Source organism: Vulpes vulpes, chromosome 15, assembly GCF_048418805.1.
Source record: "Vulpes vulpes isolate BD-2025 chromosome 15, VulVul3, whole genome shotgun sequence".
Classification (NCBI taxonomy): domain Eukaryota; kingdom Metazoa; phylum Chordata; class Mammalia; order Carnivora; family Canidae; genus Vulpes; species Vulpes vulpes.
The window spans coordinates 47,339,183-47,360,373 of record NC_132794.1 but is presented as its reverse complement, the minus strand read 5'-3'; the positions used below and the strand labels follow the sequence as shown (position 1 = coordinate 47,360,373).

Below are 21,191 nucleotides of genomic sequence, written 5' to 3'. Positions count from 1 at the left end.
AAGGAGGGAGTGGTAAAATATTGAAAATAACTGGTAAATAAGTCATTGGCAAATACAGCAAAGGGAATTCCGGTGTAGGGGGTAGGTCTGAGTGGAAGCCACACTGGAGTGGGTTAAAGCATCCATGAGAATTGAGGAAGCAAAGATGACAGGTGTAGACATTAGAAACTTTGTGAATGGAGTAGAGCAACTGGGCAGTAACTGTGGAGGTAGATTGTGGGGGTCAAGGAAGGGTTTTCTCAAAGGTGGAGCTACTAGTGGATACATGTGCTAACTGGAATGAGAGGATAAAAAGGATGCTTCAGTGGGAGGGGGGTGATCAAAGAAGCAAAGTCATACAGAAAGGGGGAAGCTGGAGTAGCATTTTCAAAATAGTCTTTTTGTTCACGTACCTCCACAAATAATTTAAAGAACCAAAAACAGTGTACCCTCCTGCCCATTTTTAGTTGATGCCTATATTTTTTCATAGTTTTAAATATTTGTAAAGGATGCATTTTCTACCTATTATATATTATGTACCTCTTTATTCATTTCTAAAATTCTTTTCTTTTGGTGTTTCAGTTTGGACAATTTCTATTGCCATATCTTCAAGTTCACTAATATTTTTTCTTCAGTGTCTAAACTGTTGTTAATTCCATCCAGTGATTTTGTTTTTCATCTCAGACATATGTTTTCATCTCTGCAAGTTAAATTTGTATATTAAAAAAAAAATCTGGGATCCCTGGGTGGCGCAGCGGTTTAGCGCCTGCCTTTGGACCAGGGCACGATCCTGGAGACCTGGGATCGAGTCCCACGTCGGGCTCCCGGTGCATGGAGCCTGCTTCTCCCTCTGCCTGTGTCTCTGCCTCTCTCTCTCTCTCTCTCTCTGTGACTATCACAAATAAATAAAAATTAAAAAAAAATCTTCCAAGTCTCTACTTAGCTATATGAACATATGGAATACTGCTATAATAATGTCTTTATCTGCTAATTCTTACATAGGTGTCAGTTCTGGGTTGGTGTTGATTGGTTTTCCTTCTCACTGTAGTTCATATTTTTCTGCATCTTCGCATGAATAGTAATTTTTTATTAGACTTTTTATGTTTTTGCATGCTGATTATTTTTGTATTCCTGTAAACATTCTTGAGGCTTGTTGTGAGATGCAGTTACATTACTTAGGAACAGTTTGATCCCTCCAGGTCTTACTTTTAAAATGTATTAGGTAGGATGAACAGTGTTTAAATTAGGGGTAAGAAAAAAATAAATAAACTGGGACTAGTGTGTCCTCACCACTGAGGCAAGACCCTTCTGAGAACTCCAACCAATCCCTCACAAATTATGAAGTTTTCCAGTCTGGCTGATAGGAACAGACACTATTCTAGTCCTCTATGAATATTGGCTACTATTCCCCCTAATCATTTTGGATGGTTCTTTCCTTTTTTTTTTTTAAATAATTTTTTTTATTTTTATTTACTTATGATAGTCACAGAGGAGAGAGAGAGAGAGAGAGAGAGAGAGAGAGAGGCAGAGACATAGACAGAGGGAGAAGCAGGCTCCACGCACCGGGAGCCCAACGTGGGATTCGATCCCGGGTCTCCAGGATCGCGCCCTGGGCCAAAGGCAGGCGCTAAACCGCTGCGCCACCCAGGGATCCCATGAAATTCTCAATGGATGGTTCTTTCCTTAACCTCAAGTAATTTCCTCACATTTACATGATGAGTAATGCTCTGCTGAATAGTCAAGGGCGGCTCTTTACAGATCTCCAGAATTCTCTATGCACCTTTTTTCTCTCCAGCAGTCTGTTCTGAGCACTTTAGTTTGGGTTGCCACAAACTCTGAGCTTTCTTCTTCAGTTCAGGGAGTCTGCATGGCCCTGCTTGGGTTCTCCCCCACACCCACTGTGTGTCTTAGAAACTCTCTTAAGCAGTAAGCTGAAGCAATCATAGGGCTTACCTCATTTGTTTCTTGTCTCTCAGAGATCACTGTCCTTTGTTATCTGATGTCCACCATCTTGAAAACTGTCATTTCATAGTTTTTATGTTTAGTTGATTGTTTCAGGAAGGAGGGTAAATCTGGTCCCTGCTACTCCATCTTGTCTGCAAGTGGAAGTTGTATATGTACTTTGAATGTATTTTTGTTCAAACCATGGAGCTGCAGATTTAAATCATTCCATTTTTGGAAAATGCCCACCATGTATCTTACATGCAAAGCCATAGGATAGACCTCTATACCCACAGCCAAGTCAGATTGTCTTTTTTTTTAAAGCTTTATTTATTTGAGAGAGAGAGAGAAAGAGAAGTGGAAAGGAGCAGAGGAAAGGGAGAGAGAGAGAATCTTAAGCAGACTCCTGCCTGGGCATGGAGCTGTACCAGGTTGATCCTAGGACCAGGAGATCATGACCCCAGAAGAAATCAGGAGTCAGATGCTCAACTGACTGAACCACCCAGACTGCCCCTAATTGACTTTCTTTCTTTCTTTTTCTTTCTTCCTCTCTTTCTTCTTTCTTTCTTACGATTTTATTTATTTATTTGACAGAGAGAGAGCACAAACAGGGCGAGTGGCAGGCAGAGGGAAAGGGAAAAGCCAACTCCCTGAGGAACCAAGAGCCGGATGTGAGGCTTGATCCCAGGACTCTGGGATCATGACTTGAGCTGAAGGCAGATGCTTAACTGACTGAGCCACCCAGATGCCCCTCCAGATTGACTGTCTATCAGAAAAGTCTGGTGCCATCTTTCAGTTCAAACAAATGTGATTAATATGCATCCTGTATCAACCTTTCACTCTTTTTTTTTTAAGATTTTATTTATTTATTCATGAGGCACACACACACACACACACACACACACACACACACACACAGGCAGAGACACAGGCAGAGACACAGGCAGAGGGAGAAGCAGGGTCCATACAGGGAGCCTGACCTGGGACTCAATCCTGGGTCTCCAGGATCAGGCTCTGGGCTGAAGGTGGCGCTAAACTGCCGAGCCCCCCCGCCCCCCGGGCTGCCCAACCTTTCACTCTTGAATTTGAATTCGTTTCTTTCTTTCTTTCTTTCTTTCTTTCTTTCTTTCTTTCTTTCTTTCTTCCTTTCCTTTCCTTTCCTTTCCTTTCCTTTCCTTTCCTTTCCTTTCCTTTCCTTTCCTTTCCTTTCCTTTTCTTCTTTCTTTTTTTTTTTTTTTTTTAAGATTTTATTTGTTTGGGGACACCTGGGTGGCTCAGCGGTTGAGCGTCTGCCTTTGGCTCAGGGCGTGATCCTGGAGTCCCTGGATCAAGTCCTACATCAGGCTCCCTGCATGGAGCCTGCTTCTCCCTCTGCCTGTGTCTCTGCCTCTCTCTCTCTCTCTCTCTCTCTCTCTCTCTCCCTGTGTGTGTGTCTCTCATGAATGAATGAATGAATGAATGAATAAATAAATAAATAAATAAATAAATGATTTTATTTTTTTATTTGTGTTTGAGAGAGAGATAGTGAGAGAGAGCACAAGCAGGGAGGAGAGGGAGAAGCAAGCTCCATGTGAGCAGGGAACCTGATGTGGGGCTCAGTCTCAGGGTCCTGGGATCATGACTTGAGCCAAAGGCAGATGCGCAACAACTGAGCCACCCAGGCACCAGAATTGAATTTGAATTCTTAAATGAAAAAGGCACAGAATTGAATGATCACACAGAGGCCTGATAGTGATTATAATTTTATCAAGGTCCTTCCAGGGCTTTTCAGCAGAGTGGCTTTGGACAACCAATCATTTACATAACACATAATGGCTTTCTTTTGTTTCTCATCTTCCCACTGAACTGAGTTACAATTTCTTCTCTTAAGCATAAACACTTCCAGACCTTGAGTTATCATTGTCCCTACGAACAAGAGTGTGGGTGGAAAGGATGAGGAATGCCTGTATTTTCTATCCCCCAGCCAATGGCATCTTGATGGATGGCATCTTGATGGATGGCATGGGGTGTCAGAGAGCTTGTCATTGCCTACATGTATTATCAAAGGCTGAGATAAGGCCACCATGGAAGAAAAGATCGGAAACTCTCCAGATAAACGGATGAAGGTTGTAAACCAATGAATCTTCTTTCCTGATACCTCCCACCTGCCTCCCTTTCCTGTCATGCAATGGGAGAATGGAATGAGTTAGATGGGGCTGAGGAAGTTTGGTTTGTAAATCTCTTGTGAGATGTCTCTGACAGAATCAGGCTCAAGCTGGGATATTGCCTAAATATCATAGCATCAGATATGCCATGTGCTAGTTAAAATCCAAGAGTCTGCCAGTCAACAAAGCGCCACAGCTGTGGAAGGATGGGTTTTCCCATAGTAACAAAGTATACCAAGTTACATTTTAAAAACGTACAGCACAGGTACTCATACTCTGAGTGTGAGTTCAAGGATCTGTGGTACAAATAAAGGAAATGACCTTAAGTCCCAAATGGGTGTTAACGTAGTTCTATTTTAAAGTGTCTCAGTGTTAAGAGACTGTTCCTTGAATTCAGAGCAAACGTGAATGCTTTAACTGGTTTTCCCCTACCTCAGCATGCTTCTCAGCCATATACTCATTGGAACCACCAATGATAATAATAAAGTGAATAGGTCTGCTGGAACTCACAGGAGTTTGGAAATGTTTTCAATCCTGCTTTCCAAAATTGGGGCCAGCAAGACAGGCTGGATGATCCATAGATATGGGTTGTCTGTTGGTATGGGCCACTCTAGCTGTGAGGCGATGTTTTAGATTACCACTGGGTTCTTCCAGTCTTTTGGGCCCAGTGATATGCAGAACAAATCCAGTCAGTACCTCAGCTACTCTGGCTCATCTGTCTTCCTGTAGGGTTTTGTGGCTGTCACCTGCAAGAATGGGACCCAGAAATTTCTGAGTAGGATCCTCGGGTGTGCCCAAATCCCTGATGCCTGCCCTACCCACCCCTATGTACTCTCTCTTTTATTTCGGTGATTGTGTCCAGGGAAAGTGTTGAAGCTCCAGTCCCAGATGACATGTCTCCCTTTGCAGGACACAAAAGAGGGTGTGGAGGAGCAGGTTTTTGTGGTCCAGGCCCCTGTTGCCCTCCCACAATACAGGGCAGAAGAGCCTTGGTGAGCTGCTCAGAAGCAGCTAAGATGCTGGTCTCTCTTTTGAGTCAAGGCCAGACTTCTGCTCATGCTCAGGAAGAAGGGCTCAACTTGTCCGCCCTCTGGCTGACTGTCCCAGATGAGACCAAGGCTCTTTCGGCCTGGCTGTGTGGTACAGAAGGACATGGTCCATGGTGTAGAGAAGCCAGACCCTGATGAGCAGCCCCAGGCCAGAGAGGTGGAACTACTTAGACATGAAGATAGAGTCCCAGCAGACCTCCCAGAGGAGAGGTCCAAGTTAAGTCCTAGTCGCTGCTTCTGCTTTCTGGTGTCAGGGGTTTGATTTTCTTAACTTGTAAAGGAGCCGATGTATCCTGTCATTCCTGCCCGTGGTCTTAGCTCTGTGTCATTAGGGTTTCTGCTCCACTTCTCAGGGGCTACTTGAGCGGGAGGTAGGTCTCAACAATATAGAAAAAAAAAAAAAAAAAAAGAAGAACAAAAACACCTCTTAATTTGCCTCCAGCTTGGTCACAGACTATTTGGCCCTAGAAAAATCCCTTTCTCTCTGTGATCCTCATCTGTAAAATGGCCTGGATCAGTGGTTTTCACACCACATTCTGTGGAGCTGCCAGGAACTTGAGGGGTTCCCCAGGGCCCTCGTGAGGCATAGTAGAAAGTGAGGCTGAGCTGGCTCTGTATACCCTTACCTGGCACCCACCAGAGTAGCTGCTTTTAATCTGTTTTATATACTGTGTTTTCACACAAGGGTTCTTTGAAGAAAGGGTCCCAAGGCTACCAAGTTTGAAAACTGTTAGAACGAATGATCACTGAGGTACAGTCTGAGACACTTGTACTTCTGAAGGCAAGCTCAAGCTGTCTCCCCTCCAGGAAGCCTTCCTGGTTCCCCATCCTGGGTACTTGACCTCCAGCAGTTCTGATGGTGACAGGCATTTGGCCCTCTGCCCACACTGCATGGTGCCATCAGTGACCCATCTGACCCTGTGTATATGTGTGAGCTGTTTCCCCAGATAGAGTGGGAGCTCTCTAAGGGCAGATGTTCAATGTTCTTTCCGTGCCTCTGTCTCCTTGTACTACCATATCAGAGTGGCTGTTTAAGTAAACTTGTTCCAAGTGCCATGAGCTCTGACATGGCATAAAACCTTGCAGAGAGACTCTGCTTTGGGGAGGAAGAGTCACCTGTTGGTCCGCCGAGTACCTCCACAGGCTTGTCCATAGGAAGCCGGGGACCCTGACCTGGGGAATAGTTTTAGACTCACACACTCCCCAAAAGGGCAGGCCTGAATTCCTGCCTTCAGTGAATTCTGTTGGACCTCTTCTGCCTTCAGTGCCTCTCCTGGAAGAGGCGCTCCATACCCTGGCTATGGAAGAAGCATGTCCCTGGCCCTGAACCTGGGAAATCAGATCAGCCATGATGCCCCAGTGTGGGTAGGTTCTCAGTGGATCTGGAGGGAAGCACAAAGCAGATGCAAAGCAACTCCCGGCTTGCTCAGAGTATAGCTCTGTCTGGAGATAGAGATCTGAAGAGAGGAAGGGTAGGAGTGTACTCAGAGACACCGGTGAGATGAACCAGCAGGTTAGCCACAGGCAATGTCCCTTGGGCAGGTAGCCAGGAGAGTGGGAGTTCTAGTGGTGGAGGGAGCCAGGAGACCTGCTCTCCCATTTACAAGCTCTGTGACTGTGGGTAAATCATTTAACCTTACTTATTCTCAATGACTTGACCTATAAATTAGGGGCATAAGGGCCTGGCTAATTGCAGGCTGCCCCGTAGTGAATGGTGAGAGTCCAAAGGGACAATGGGTATGCAAGTAAAGAATTCTGTAAACTAAGAGGTGCAGGATATAAAGGATTCTTATTGTTTGTTTACAGGAGGGAGCACTCTTCCTGTGCCAGAGGGGCTCCCTGTGAGGGACTATCCTGCAATTTAGAGATACTCTGAGGCCTGGCCCTCCTCCCCCTGCTTCATTCCCAGCAGTCATCTCGGCCCAGCCTTGATAAATTTCTGGTCAGACTGGGGAGCGTGATGGGGTAGGGCCATTCAGGAAAGAGGCCTCGGCCTAATCCTGGCCCAGAGAAGCACCCCCAAAGAGAAGGAAGTGTCCTGATAAAGAGCCCCTGAAAGGTATGAGGTCCCGGAGGCTCCTGAATTTCCTCAGGGCTCTTTTGGTTGGAGAGGTGCCCTGGCAGGGTCCCAAGGACTGGGTTCCTTACTCCCAGTTGGCGTGAGGGCCAGGTCAGCCTACCCCTAATACCTGGAGCTACACACCTGGCCTTCCCCCTCCAAGAGGTCCTGGTTGGCATTACAGGGACAGATGAGACTTCAGCAAGCCACGAGACGTGAGGTTGTGACATTTCTCTCCAAAGATCCTCCCCACTGAATCCTCTGGGTGTGGAGAGTAAGCAGCAGCCTGGACGAAGGCTGAAACATGTGGCAGGGTTTAAAATCCACAGGTCGGAGGTGAAACCTCTCCATGCTGACGTGGGGAGATGCATGCCATTCGGCTCCAGTCTGGGCTGCCTGGTCACCTCTGACCGGCTCTGTGCCCTAATCCGGCCTCCCTCAGCTACTGTAGCCTGAAGTGTGGGTGCTGGGCCTGCGGAGCCAAACATCTGGCAGATCTGGCTGGCTGTTGGGCAGCACCACAGGGCTGCCATCTCCTGGCGCCCCACGGCCCTTCCAGGACGAGCTGCTCTGGTGGGAGGCAGGCAGTGATGGGTCGTACACGGTCTCCCTCAGTGCCAGCCATAGGGTGTCCCGCTTCCCATTCAGCTGGCCCCGCTCGGGTACTGTTTGCTCAGTTTCATCCAGGTCATCTGGGGAGGCACCCACAGAATCTGGTATTCGGGCGCTGGGCTCAGAGGTGCTCAGGCAGGTCTCATCAGAGACACTGAGCCCCTCCAGGGTGCTGGCTGAGGAGCAGAGGCAATCGGGAGGCTCCACAGCCTTGGGTTTGGGAGAGTGGGTGGAGGCTTCTGGTGAGGCCTGCACAGGCTCAGCTTTCTGCATTGGGGAATCCTTCCTGCCTTGGGTTTTGGGGCTGGGGCCAGCCTGCTTATAGGGAGAGGAGGTCTGCAGGGCTGGGCACTGGCTGAAGACTGCCTGGTGGTCCAGGAACAGCTCCCTTGGGGAGGCCGGGGCCAGTGGGGGCCGGGGGCAGCAGGGGCCATCATGCAGCTGTAGATCCTCTGAGAGTACTGAGGGCCGGTGGGACAGTTTGCTAGTGGCCGTGCTGGTGTCAAAGCTGGGGCTCCGGCGCCTGGCAAGGGGCTGTAGCTCGTACTGTTCTGAGCAGGATCCCGGCGCCCCTCCCACTGGCCCTGATCGTGGGCGGCCAGCCTTCTCCCCACTTGGCTCCCCAGTTCCAGCATCCCATGGCAGGTGGGCGCAAGGCCAGAGGATCTGCCCACAGTTCTTCTCTGGCCCAAAGAAACAGCACAGAGATTGGAAGAAGAAGCTGGCAAAGCCGCAGCTGACACACTTGACCATCATAATGACAATGCCCAGCTTGCGATAGAGCAGCACTGTTGCGGGCAGCATGAGCACACCGGCCGCAAACAGGGCTGCAGCCCCTACTGCTGTGGCACAGCTGGTCTGGCGCAGTGAGAAGGCCACGCGGCTCAGGCGATCAGGGTGCGGGCACAGGTGATAAGAGATACAGTAGTTGACGGTGAAGTCTACTGAGAGGCCCACAGAAGCAGAGAGAAAGAGGGCTTCCGCAGTGTTGAGCTGCCATTCCAGGAGAACCAGGAGCCCTACTGTGAGCAGTACGGTGCCTGCCACTGCTGCCACGGAGAACAGGCTAAGTGGAACGTTCCAGGTGCCCAGCAGCAGCGTGGCAAAGGCCAGCGCCAGAGCCAGGCCCAGCACCACAGCAGGTTCTGTGCTCAGGCTGTGCTGCAGGCTGTACAGCTCCAGATGGCTGGTAAACCAACCTCGGTGGAGGCCGGGAGGTGCCCTACCCAGCTCCGCTGCCAGCCAGTGGCTGACCTCAGTGTAGAAATGATGGGTCTGGCTGTAGTCTGGACTATACTGGAAGTTAGTCTGGAACTGCAGAACCAGGGCAGCCAGGCTGCCGTGGGTATCGAAGCGGGGTCCTAGGTCTCGGGTGTTGTTGGGGCCTTGCTCCAGAGCCATCATCTTGAGGCAGTGCAGGAAAAGCTGGGGTGCCCAAGGGAAGCCCGCGTGGCCACAGCAGAGGCCAGGCCCCAGGCGGGCGCAACCAGGGCTCTCCACCCAGCGCTGGAGGGCCTCCATGAAGCACAGCGTGGGCCAGCCCTCCGGCTGGGCTCCAAAGAAGCTCTGATTCCGAGCCGCGTGGCAGAGTGCCAGCAGCCAGCGCTGGGCCTCGGGACCGCTGGCCGAGAAGGCAGGGTCGCTCACCAGGGAGCTGTTGCTGCGAGGGTCCAGCGGGTCGCCGGTGTCCACGGGCAGGATGCCCCACACCAACACCACGGGCATGTGGCCGCCCTCGCCCTGAGGCAGCCGCTCGAACAGGAACTGCTGGCGGTACTCAGCGTCGAAGCGCTCAAAGGGGTGGCTGGGCCGGAAGACCTGGCCGCGGGGCGGTGGCAGGGTGGGCAGCCGCAGGCGGGGGCTGACGCCGGCGATGTAGGCGCCCCCTGCCGCCAGCGCGGCGAACCAGCAGATCCAGATGTAGCGGAACTTGATGACCCCACAGGGCAGGAGGCGCTGGAAGAGCAGGCGCGACGTGCTGGCCGCCGCCCGCCGAAGGCCGCGGAGCCGCCGCTGCAGGGCCAGCGCTAGTCGCCGGGGAGCGCTGCCTCCCCGCTGGCCCTGCGCCCGGGACGCACAGCCGCGGGCCAGGTAGCGCTCGTGGAGCACGGCGGAGGCTGGCAGCCAGGCGAGCGTGAGCGCCAGGTGCGCCAGCACGGCCGTGCCCATGTAGAGGGCGAAGCAGCGCACGGCTGGCAGGCGGCTCAGGTAGCTGGCATAGAAGGCCGCCGCTGTGGTTAGGCCCGAGACCAGCAGCAGGTAGCCGAAGTGGTGCATGGTGCGGCCCACGCGCTGGGCCAGTCCCCCAGAGGGCAGCTGGCTCTTGCTGAGGCGCCACAGGTCGAAGAAGATGAGGGTGTGGTTGGCGCACACGCTGCTGAGCAGGACGAAGGCTGCCAGATTGACGAAGGGGAAGTAGGCCATGCGGAAGGCCACTCGGTAGAGGAAGAAGGCAACCAGCAGGGAGCCCAGCACCCCCAGCAGCACCATGAGTGTGAGGAAGAGGGAGCGCAAGTAGAGGGCGATGCTGAGGAAGATGGCAGCCAGGGCCAGCAAGGGGTACACTGTGTCCTGGGCCAGGTAGTGCCTCAGCAGCTCCTGCTTGAGGCCCAGGTCCATGCCAGTGATGGATGTGTAATTGTCAGAGAGCCCCCAGGGGGTGGCCAGGCGGTCCAGGTAGATGCCCATCATGGAGGCACCCTTTGGAGTGGGCAGGAAGAGCAGACTGTACTTGAGGGAGGGCACCTGGTAGTCAGCCGTCTGGGGACTCAGGAAGTCCCTGTCCAACAGAAAGTGCAGGAGTTGGTAGATGGCACTGTTCCGGGAGCACTTGGTGGGAACCTGGACACAGTGTGGGGGTTTGTCCTGCCCAGGGCCCAGACAAGAGGGCACCAGGGCACCGCGGTGGTAGTAGGTGGCACAGGCCCGCAGAAGGGCCAGTGTTCGGGCTGCATCCGCTTGAGTTGTGTCCAGGCAGGAGGAGCGGTTGGAGAGCACGGCCACATAGTTGCCCAGGGACCAGCTGGGGCAGCACTTGTTGGCTTCTGTACGCTGGCACAGAGCCCCAAAGTGGGTATGGGAGCGGATCTGTATGGCACACACAGCAGGAGAGAGCTCAGGGGCAAGGCAGGGGCCCAGCTTCCACAGCCCTGTCCAAGGCCCTCTCACCTCCTGTCAGGTTATAGGGCAGAGGCAGAGAGGCATCTTGATCGTCCCGCAGAAATGGTGTGTCTCAGAGCTGCATTTGGTTCCTGGCTACATCTTGACTCTACCAGAGAGGAGCCTCAGGAATACTGCCTGAGGTCCTGCCCTAAGTCCCCTGCAGGTCATGCACCCCAATTCTGCACTGCCTGAGCCGGGAGTGGAAGTGGAAGTGTTGGCCACAGATGGGTCAGGGGTCCCAGGAACTGGAAACAAACAGTGGGAAAAGTGGGAGCCAAAACATTCCAGGGTCAGGGCCGGTGCCAAGCCTTTGCCCCCTCCTTCTGTCCACTGGTCTGCTTAAACCCTCTGAGGGACAGGGTTGTTTTTTTTTCGGACCTCATGCCTTCTTTTCTGTCCCACCTGCTGTTGACATAACACATTACAACAGCTGGTACAGTTCTGGAGGGCACTGGCCTGGGAATCAGAGGCTCTGTTTCACTACCAACTGGCTCTATGGTCTTGGGCCTGAGATCATGCTGACCATAGCAACATTTATTGAGAGATTTCTATTGCCAGTCATTATGGCAAATTCTATCTTGTTTAATTGTCACAACATCCTTATGAGAAAAGTACCATTATTTTCTGTATTTTGTATATACAAAGCCCGAGGCACTGAGACATTAAGGAACATGCCTGTAGTCGTCACACAGCTAGGGAGTATTAGAACTGGCCTTGGGGCGCCTGGGTGGCTCATTCGGTTAAATGTCCAACTCTTGATTTTGGCTCAGTTGTGATCTTGGGGTCCTGGGATTGAGCCCCCCCATGTGGGGCTCTGCTTGTCCCTCTCCCTCTGGTCCTCCCCCTGCTCGTTCTCAAATAAACAATAAAATCTTAAGAAAAAAAAAAAAAAAAAAAAGAACGGGCCTTGAATTCAGGAATCTGACTCCAGGACACATGTTCCTAACCAGTGTCTTGGTACTTCAGATACACTTGTGTGGAGTGCCTGGGGCTACTCCGTGCTGTTTACACTGTTTTTCACAGCAAACCTTCCTTCAGATGTTATGCTGTATGGCTCTCCAGTTAGCATGATGGGATTGGCACTGCTTGGGTTGATGGAATCTGGGGGCCTTGGGGTGGGGCCTCCTCAACAGATCTTGAGGCTCCTTTTCAGGACATTTTGAAAATCCCAGGCTCTGCATAGTCTCTGTGTCTTGGCTATGTCTAGGCTTTTCTAAAGACAGTGACTCTTTTTTCCCCACCCCAGTCTGGAGCCTTTCAACAGGGTTGGAATAATTTTCTAAGCAGGGAATACTCTTTCCCCAGTCCACCCTGGCAGTCCTGGCTCAGCTGTATTTCCTGGGGATTAGGTCCCTGAGGTCCTTATGGCCCCTGCCCCTCCCAACCCCTGGCACCTCCCCCTCCATCAGCTCACCTGGTCCTGTTCCATTCGACACATGGAATGGATGGCGTGCAGGTTCCATAGACTGCCTGCTGAGGTGGACATGAACACCAGCTGTGCATAGCTCTTCTCTGCAACACACCCCCCAGAGTTCAGTTCTTTGGCATCAGGTCCTGGGCCCACCAGAGGGAAGTTGCTTACCCAGGGCAATATGAGGTTCATTCAGATCCTCAGAGGTCTGAAAGGTGTGCCCAGCTGCCCTATCTGGGGCCCTGCCCCCAACCCAGCCCCCGAGACCTACCTCAGCCTCCCAACTGTAACCCAACTTCCTTGGCTTGAACATGGCCAGCGGCCTCCTTCCTTTTCTGTCTGCCCAGATTTGTTCTCCTGGGCCCCTCTGTTCCAGTAGGTATGATGGGGACCACCATTAAAGGCAGGAACTGGCCGGTTGCAGCTTACCAGGTGGGCCACAGAAGAAGCTGTCCTGCCCTCTGTCCTCCAAGGGCTCCACCATTCTTCGAGGCCGGATTAAGCCCTCCTGGGCACTGCTCCAGGGTGTGGGGCTCAGAGTGGTATGGAGGTTTGAGCTGAGGTAGAGAGAAAAGCTATGCCAGGCACCATTAAGGGATGGGGGCTCAGAGGAGGTCAGACACCACTTCCCAGGGGACCTCAGCAAATCCCTCTGATCTGCATCTGGGGAGGTCACCCGATGCCCTATCTCTCTCCCCCTTTTCCTTCAACGGTGGAAAGATGGAAACCCACTACCTGTTCTGCTCAAGGTCTGGAGAGAGAGAAAGCAGCTTCCTGGGGCCTGTGAAGGTTTGCAGTGCTCTCCAGACTACTAGCTTGCGCCCAACGTCTGTGTCTCGAGGCTCAAATCCCTGCAGGAGGGGAGGACGGAGAAGATCAGGTGGGCAGAAGGAGGATTGCTCCATTTGGGCCTTCTTGGCTCTGCCCCTTTGGGTCCCTGGAGCAGGGAAGGCCAGCCCACCTTTCTGGATTGTTGGACGAGAGTATTACCTCTGTATTATCTCCGTAATGCTCTCTAGGGGTCAAGAGCCCACCATTGCCTTCCCATCTCCATCTGGATTGCTCCAACTTTCTGTCCCAGACAGAGCTGAGGTGGCCAGGCATGGGGGGGTCCCTGTCCCTCCCCTTAGCCTCTTACCAGCAAGGGCTTAGAGAAGTCGGGCAGCCGGTCCCCCAACAGTCCAGCTAACGTGCAGAGGAGGATGACAGCCAGACACAGCAGCAGCACAGCCACTGGCCACTCGGCAATCAGCTGGGAATAGCTGGGAAAGAGGAAAAGAAGCCACAGGAATTGGTATTAGGTGTGGTAGCAGGGTGTGGTGAGCTTCAGAGTCACCAAAAAGGGGTGATAGGGCCAAACTTGGCACCAGCCTAGTCACGCCTAGGGGGCCACAGAAGGCCCAGGCCTACCTCTTTGGCATCCGGAAGGCCCGTTCCTGCCTGTGGAAGGGAAGAAAAGACACTTGCTTGTCAGAGCCCTCTTGTAGGATGGGTGGTAGGGTGTGGGGACTGAGGAAAATGGTACTAACGCTTTCAGGCTGTTCTACTCCCAAGCTCCAACCCTTACTGCCTCTTCCATCCAGGCTGCCTCCTCCATCAGAGGCATGGGACATCCTGGGGTGCCTTTTAATGAAGGAGTCCAGAGCCGGGGGGCTCACCCCACTTTTTTTTTTTTTTTTAAATTTTTTTTTTAATTTTTATTTATTTATGATAGTCACAGAGAGAGAGAGAGAGAGAGAGGCAGACACACAGGCAGAGGGAGAAGCAGGCTCCATGCACCGGGAGCCCGACGTGGGATTCGATCCCGGGTCTCCAGGATTGCGCCCTGGGCCAAAGGCAGGCGCCAAACCGCTGCGCCACCCAGGGATCCCCTCACCCCACTTTTAAGCCCGGCCTCATCTTCCAGTGGGAGTTTGCAGGCTGCGGGACCCCTCCTTACCTGACGCTGACCACATGGTGCTGCACAGATGGTGGCTTCCAGGCCCCATCTCGCTGTGAGGGGGCTGGGGAAGGACTGAGGCTAGAGCCATGGGAACAGAGAGCTGCCCGGTCCCCAAGCCCCGGCAGGGAACTGTCTCCCCGGTATTCCTGTGGCACCCGGGGATAGGTGAAGTGTGCAGGGGCCAAGGGGCTGGTTGGGCGCACAGGCTGGAGGGTGGACGTTGCTGGTGGGGGTTCTGAAGAACTAGAAGGGTCCTCAAGGGGGCCACTGTGGGGGCAGCAGCTTTTCTCTGGGCTTGCCTCAGAGGCCACGGTCTTGCTCTGGGACCTGGGGAGAGAGGAGACAAGGGTGATGGGGTTAGAGGGGGTGGGGGTGGGCCACCCCATGCCCCAGCATTGTTCAGTAGGCTGAGACAAGAGATGGGGCAGGGGGACTCAGGGTTGTTTGGCTTATTAGTCCTGGGGAAGAGGTGAGGAGGGTGCAGCCTCTAGCGATCCATTCCCAGCCCTACCTCTCGGCACCATTGTCTCCTTCCCTCATCTGTCCATATGCTCTGAAAACAATATTGGCAGCCTGCTACATGCCAGACACTGTGCTTTTACATATGTGATCTTATGTACTCCTCGCAAAAACCCTACAGGGGAAATACTTTCCTTGTTCTATGGATGTGAAAATAGGTTCACCAAGACATGAAGAGCGGGGCCTTAAACCCAGTCTGACTTGCAGTCTTGAGCTCTTTCTGGGGCTATCCCCTGCTCATTCTCATGGCAGATGTTTGTTGAGTGCCTCCGGCAATCTTGTTCCCACCTCAGAGCCTTTGAACTTTCTCCTCTTTCACCTCAGCATGCTTTCCTTTTTTTTTTTTTTTTATTTTATTTTTTTTATTTATGATAGTCACACACAGAGAGAGAGAGAGAGAGGCAGAGACATAGGCAGAGGGAGAAGCAGGCTCCATGCACCGGGAGCCTGATGTGGGATTCGATCCCGGGTCTCCAGGATCGCGTCCTGGGCCAAAGGCAGGCGCTAAACCACTGCGCCACCCAGGGATCCCCCTCAGCATGCTTTCCCCCAAGATAACTGCATGGCTCACAGCCTCCCTTTAGTCTCAGTTCAACTACCACCTTCTAAGAGAAGCCTTCCCTGGCTACCCTTTCTAAATAAGCACCTGACAGCTCTCTACCCTGCTACCCTGCTTCATATTTCTTCACAGCATTTGCCACAACCGGACATTATACAGTGGTCATGTTTACTGCCTGCTTCTTGTGTGGAATGTAAGCTCTGGGAGAGCAGGGCCCCATGCCTTTGTTCACCTCTGTAGTCCTAGTGCCTTGAACAGTGCCCTGCACTCAGAAGGTGCCCAAGGAATGTTTGTTGGGTGACTGCTGAGCACTAGATGGGCTACTAATGGTGGCGCTGGGATGAGTAAGTTTCATCTTTGTCTTCTAGGCACTCATAGTAGGTGGGAGATGTTGACAACAGTCCCGCATGTTGAGTGTTGTGAGAGAGGAAGTCAGAGAGGGCTGAAGGAGCCCAGAGGAAGGCCCAACTTTGACAGGGGCAAGGGTAGTCAGGGAAGGTTTAGCGGAGGCAAGTTCTGCCCTTCCACCACCCTTGGGCCATGGGGCAGAAGGTCTTGCTTTGCAAGAGTGTGCACAGCTGGGAGAGGGAGTCGGGACCTCAAAAGAACTTGCCAAAGAGGAGTTGGCCATAGATACTTCTTTCAAAATTACTCATGAGGGCAGTATTCAGTGCATGAACCCAGCCCCACTCCTTGGTGGGGGGGTGGGGGGAGGAGGCAGAGTCCCACTCAGGGGCAGGATTGCCATACCTAGGACAGGAGTAGATGGCCATAGAACCAAGTTCCTGAGAGAGGCAGAGACACAGGCAGAGGGAGAACCAGGTTCCCTGCGAGGAGCCTGATGCAGGACTTGATCCCAGGATCCTGGGATCACAACCTGAGCCAAAGGCAGACACTCAACCACTGAGCCACCCAGGTGCCCCCCAGCCATGGTGTGAGGTAGACATTGTCCAGAGAGGCTGGTTTTTGCCCAGAAACTGAGTAGAGGAACTGGAAAGAATAGGCAAGCTCTTCCTCTTCCTCCCAGAAGGATGGCTGGTGGCATAGCAGTGTGGGAAGAAATGACCCTTATGCTGAGAGCAAAATGGGGAGGTGGGCTCCTGGCTCTATTATCCTGTAGCCCTGGGACCTTGGGAAAGACACACAGTTTTTGGAGTGCTGGTATCCTTGTCTATTGAGTAAGAGTATAATGATCATGCCTCTTCTCAGGTTTGGTACAGGAATTAACTGGTTTAACATACATGACATGCCTGCCATGGAGCCTGGAATGTGGAAGACACATTTGCTTTCCTGCCTGTTCTTGCACTCAGTGCTACAGGGAGCATGTAGTTTAAGATGTATATTTAGGGTGGCCCCGGGTGGCTCAGTGGTTTATTGCTGCCTTCAGCCCAGGGCATGATCCTGGAGACCCGGGATCGAGTCCCACATCAGGCTCCCTGCATGGGGCCTGCTTCTCCCTCTGCCTGTGTCTCTGCCTCTCTCTCTCTCATGAATAAATAAGTAAAATCTTTAAAAAAAATAAGTATATTTATATTTACAATTTGACCTCTCTAGGCCTCAGATAATAGATCTCCATTTTAGAACTTCTCACACCTTGAGAATCTCACTACATATATAATTATAAATACTTTCTTTTATTCAAAAGCTGCATCAGAATTTGAACTCATGATTTAAATCACTGATACTTATTTTTTAATTAACTCAACATTTAGAAAAATAGAATTTGACCAAAGTTGTTCTAAAGCAAGACCTCAGGGACTCCTGGGTGGCTCAGCAGTTAAGCACCTGCTTTCGGCTCAGGGTGTGATCTTTGAGTCCCAGAATCGAGTCCCACATTGGGCTCCCTGCATGGAGCCTGCTTCTCTCTCTTTCTCTCTCTGTGTCTCTCAGGAATAAATAAATAAAATCTTTAAAAAAAAAAAAAAAAAGCAAAACCTCAGATGGCCCATAAATTTGATATAGCAACCAGTGTCCTGGCAAATAAAAGACCTTATTGGCCCATCCCCATAGGCCGAAGAAAAGCTGTATGAATGGTCTGGGTTTATGTGCATAAGTGTGGACATTTACTTCTTTAAGGTTTTTGTTCTGCAGGTCTTTTTTGAGCACCTACACACGCTGGGCACCACTCTTGGTCTGGGTTATCCTGAAGACATGAAAATGACCCATTAGTCTTGGTCTGTCCTTTATTGATTTATTATTTTTAGATATTTTATTTCATTTTATTTTGAGAGAGAGAGAGAGAAGGAGCATGGTGGGAAGAGAGGGGCAGAGAAAGAGGGAGAGAATCTTAAGTAGGCTCCCTGCCTACTGAGCCCTATGCAGGGCTTGATCTCACAACCTTGAGGTCATGAACTGAGCAGAAATCAAGATTTGGATGCTTAACTGACTGAGTCACACAGGCACCCCAAGATTTAATTATTTAATTAAATATTTATTTTTTAAAGTAGGGTGTGGAGCCCAACATGGGGCTTGAACTCACCATCCTGAGGTCAAGACCTGAGCTGAGATCAAGAGTTGGATACTTAACTGACTGAGCCACCTAGGTGCCCCAGGATTTTATTTTTAAAGTAATCTCTACACCCAAGGTGGGGCTCAAATTCACAACCCTGAGACCAAGAGTCGCATGCTCCACTGACCAGCCAGCCAGACACCCATTGGTCTACTTCTTTGAAGCAAAGCCTGCATTCCAGGGGTCAGGAGGGTGGAGCAGCCAGGGTGTCTATTCCAGCTACTCATGGCCTTAGAGCACTGACTGAGTACTGGGCTTTGCTTAGGAGCCAGGCTCCTCACCTGCTCCACTTGGACTGCTTTTTTTTTTTTTTTCCATTAAGGGTAGCTAGCACTATGGGGGTGCTGGAGGAGAAAAAAAAGCACCCCCTTAACCAGTCCGCCAAAGCTCATAAGCCTACGCTGTTCTTTAGCTGGCTTCTGTTCAACAAAGATTACAGCCTTCTACCATTGGTTTGCTTCTACTGGGGTCTCCCTGGCCCCAGCCTCTTCTTTTCAACCCCTCTTATCCTTCTCCAGGGACCTAAGATCAGTTGCTCCCAAATCTCATCCTTCTTGATGGTGCCCATCATTGTCAATGTGGCAGAATTTGAAACCCTCCACATCCCAGCTGCTGTGGAATTGGGCCTTTGTCTCAACCCCTGCCTCCCCACCACCAAGGAGAAGAGCTAAACTCTTTTGAGAATAAAAGCTTTCTCCTGCCAGCTCCTGCTGCCCTTTGTTCTCAGGAGACATAATAATAATACAAATTAAACACCCCAGGTCTTGCTTTCTTCCCAGGGGGGGCTTTCATTCTTACCCCTTCAATTCTATGGGTCTGACAAGTGTGAGGAACTTAGGCTGGTCTATAACCCAAGTGACTGGGGCAGGCAAGCAGGGGGATGGAAAGTGGTGACACAGGTTTCCTCAAGTGGCCAAAACTAAAGCAGCCAGGGTCTGGCTGACAGGGCCCCAGACACAGAGCCCCCACTGGGAGACTCATGAGAGGTAAATGTACATATGCCTTAACTGCACCCCAGGGCCACAGACACATAGCAATATGGACATCCATGTGATTCCACAGAGAGGCCAAGACAGATGAGGGAGCATTTCATGCCACAGGAAAATAAAAAGATAATTTTAAAAACCAGAGAATGAACTATTTCAAATTGCGCTGGAGTCAATCAATTAGTAAAGAACCATGTGGGTTCCATTCACTGTTCTATTCACTGTCTATCTGTCCCTGGAGTATTACTTAGCTCAGCAGGAACATATTTATATTTCTTGATTTGAACCATCTACCTTTGCCTGATTAGTGTCCAGGGTCTCTGGAGAAGTGCATAGAGAAGCCAGAGGTCCCGGAGAGCTGCTGAAGGAGAGCAAGTGATTCCTGTTCCCAAGAATGACCCCCATGTGCAGGGGAAATGGTCAGACCAGACAAGGCATATCCCTGATGAAATATCCAAGGCAGCAAAGGACTCTCCATCTCCTTCTAGGGATATTCCTGGTCCCAAGCTCCTACTCTGCCCTGTCCTGTCCCTGCCTTGCTCATCCCTTGCTCTTTGGTCAGTCAGTAGGCCCAGGTAGCCCTCTGGTCCAGGGAATGCATCCATCCTGTGTCTCACTCCCTTGAAGAAAGCTCTGTGCCTTTCAGAGTAACCGAGTCTGGCTAACTCTATCCAGACCGATGTGTTAACAATAGAGGGAAGAAAACATTTTTCTCTACTTGTGGGGCCTCCTCTTTGGTCTGAGGTATAGAATGTACATCACAACTGGGGCAGTGTAGAGGTATGTTCACCTCTGCTTTCTTGCCCCCAAAGAAAGCCTCTTATTTCAGTCCAGGCAGGAGAGGGAGAGGCAGTGTCATGTCAGGGGAGGGGTTCTGAGGGTGGGGGACCAGGCAGGGCACAGAAATTGCGCCATATTCCTACCTGGCTGGGCTGTTCCCTCACACATATGGAGGAAGGTGGAGGACAGGCACCAAGATCTGGGCCCCGAGTGAGGTGCTCCTCGGTCCTGCCAGCCTGGGACTCCTTCAGGGATGGTACTGACTGCAGCCTGAGCCGCAGAGCCAGCCCACCCTTGCACTTCTAGCCAGTGCCCATAGCTGCCACACGCGGGGACTCAAGCCGACACGTGGACACGTGCGCAGCCGGCCATGGAGGTCGACTGGAGAGGGACGGTGATGGACAAAGACCGTCCCTGGCGTGGCGGCAAGTGCCTGCCCTCCCCAGGACACACACCTTGGGGATCCTCCCGTCCATGCCGCCCGCGCACCTTTGAGCACACTGACAAGCAGGAACTCAGACTGAGGTCGGCGGGCTTGGGGCTTCCTGAGAAGATGCGGGGGCAGGGCCTAGAGGGCGGGGCTCCGGAGGAGGAACCGGAGGAACTCCCCACCCCCGACCCCGGTTGTAAGAAGAGAGGTAGGAACAGCGAGTGGGGACTGACAGCAGGGGGTACGGGGAGAGAGAATGGCCCCGGTAGAATGCGGGCGTGGTCAGGGGGCCGGTAGCTGGGAGGCGCTGGCAGGAGCCCCGGGAGGGGCTGGGGAATGAATGAGGGAGACTATGGCGGCCACGGGGATACCTGGGGCGCGGGTGCTGGCAGGGTCTGCGAGCGGGGTCTGCGGAGCCGTCCGCCCTACCTGTCCGGGGAGCTGCCGTCTGAGGCCAAGGGCTCCCCCTTGGGCCGCTGCTCCCCTTCCGGACCCGGGCCGGGAGCCGCACCCGGAGCCGGACCGCCGCTGCTGCTGCCGCTCCCCGCGTCCATGCCCGCGGGCGGCGCCGCTGTCCGGGCGCTGGTGCTGAAGCGGCGGCGGCGGCGGCGGCGGCGGCGGCGGGCTCCCGCGCATGCGTCGGACAGATCGCTGGGCGTGGCCGACAGGGGCCCAGCCAATGGGCGCGGCACCAGGGGGGCGGGGACCGAGGCTCCCGGCGGCGCGGACGCCCGGCGCTGGAGGCTTGCGGTCTTTAAGACCAGGTCTTTAAGACCAGGCCAGGTCCCAGAGCAGCTGTGAGGAGTCTGGCTGGCCTTTCCCAGGGGGACATCGATCCTCCCGTAAGAGACCAGGAAGTGCGACTCCAGGCACCGTGCAGAGAGCCTCGCTGCTTGAAACGCGCTCTTCCAGCTGGAAAGAGGGAGAAACTTCCACGCCGGCACTTCACTGTGCAGGAAGCGAGGGTTGAGAGGTCGGGCGACCCAAGTCCCACATTTCCCTCAGCTTTGCTCAGCAACCTCCCCCTCCCCAATGGGACTAGACACTGTTCAAGCTAGGTCTGTCCTCCCATTTGTCTGGACCTGGACCTGGGTTTGTACCCGTCCGCT

At 52.4% G+C, this 21,191-nt stretch overlaps 2 protein-coding genes across 4 annotated transcripts in view; one reads left to right on the top strand and one right to left on the bottom strand.

Moving 5' to 3' along the window:
* CCDC9B (coiled-coil domain containing 9B) overlaps window positions 1-21,191 on the top strand; it is a 70,519-nt gene that overhangs the window by 24,223 nt on the left and 25,105 nt on the right. The window lies entirely within an intron of this gene.
* Window positions 3,650-20,691, bottom strand: DISP2 (dispatched RND transporter family member 2). Of its 2 annotated transcripts, none has more exons than XM_025998460.2 (8): window positions 20,512-20,691; window positions 14,297-14,626; window positions 13,768-13,797; window positions 13,496-13,619; window positions 13,093-13,208; window positions 12,787-12,914; window positions 12,361-12,458; window positions 3,650-10,871 (listed from the first exon to the last, which is right to left on the bottom strand). In XM_025998460.2, exons 1-8 carry the CDS (start codon window positions 20,634-20,636, stop codon window positions 7,611-7,613), a joined length of 4,212 nt encoding a protein of 1,403 aa, XP_025854245.1. In that variant the 5' UTR covers window positions 20,637-20,691; the 3' UTR covers window positions 3,650-7,610. The 2 variants fall into 2 exon arrangements, with proteins under 2 accessions (XP_025854245.1, XP_072594356.1); XM_072738255.1 differs by having other exon boundaries at window positions 12,361-12,419.

Coding starts and splice junctions, on each gene's coding strand:
- DISP2 (XM_025998460.2), bottom strand. CDS start 20,636: ATGGACGCGGGGAGCGGCAGCAGCAGCGGCGGTCCGGCTCCGGGTGCG. Junction 12,915..13,092: donor CCAGACCTTGAGCAGAACAG/GTAGTGGGTTTC, acceptor TCTCTACCTCAG/CTCAAACCTCCATACCACTC. Junction 10,872..12,360: donor GTCGAATGGAACAGGACCAG/GTGAGCTGATGG, acceptor TGTGCCATACAG/ATCCGCTCCCATACCCACTT.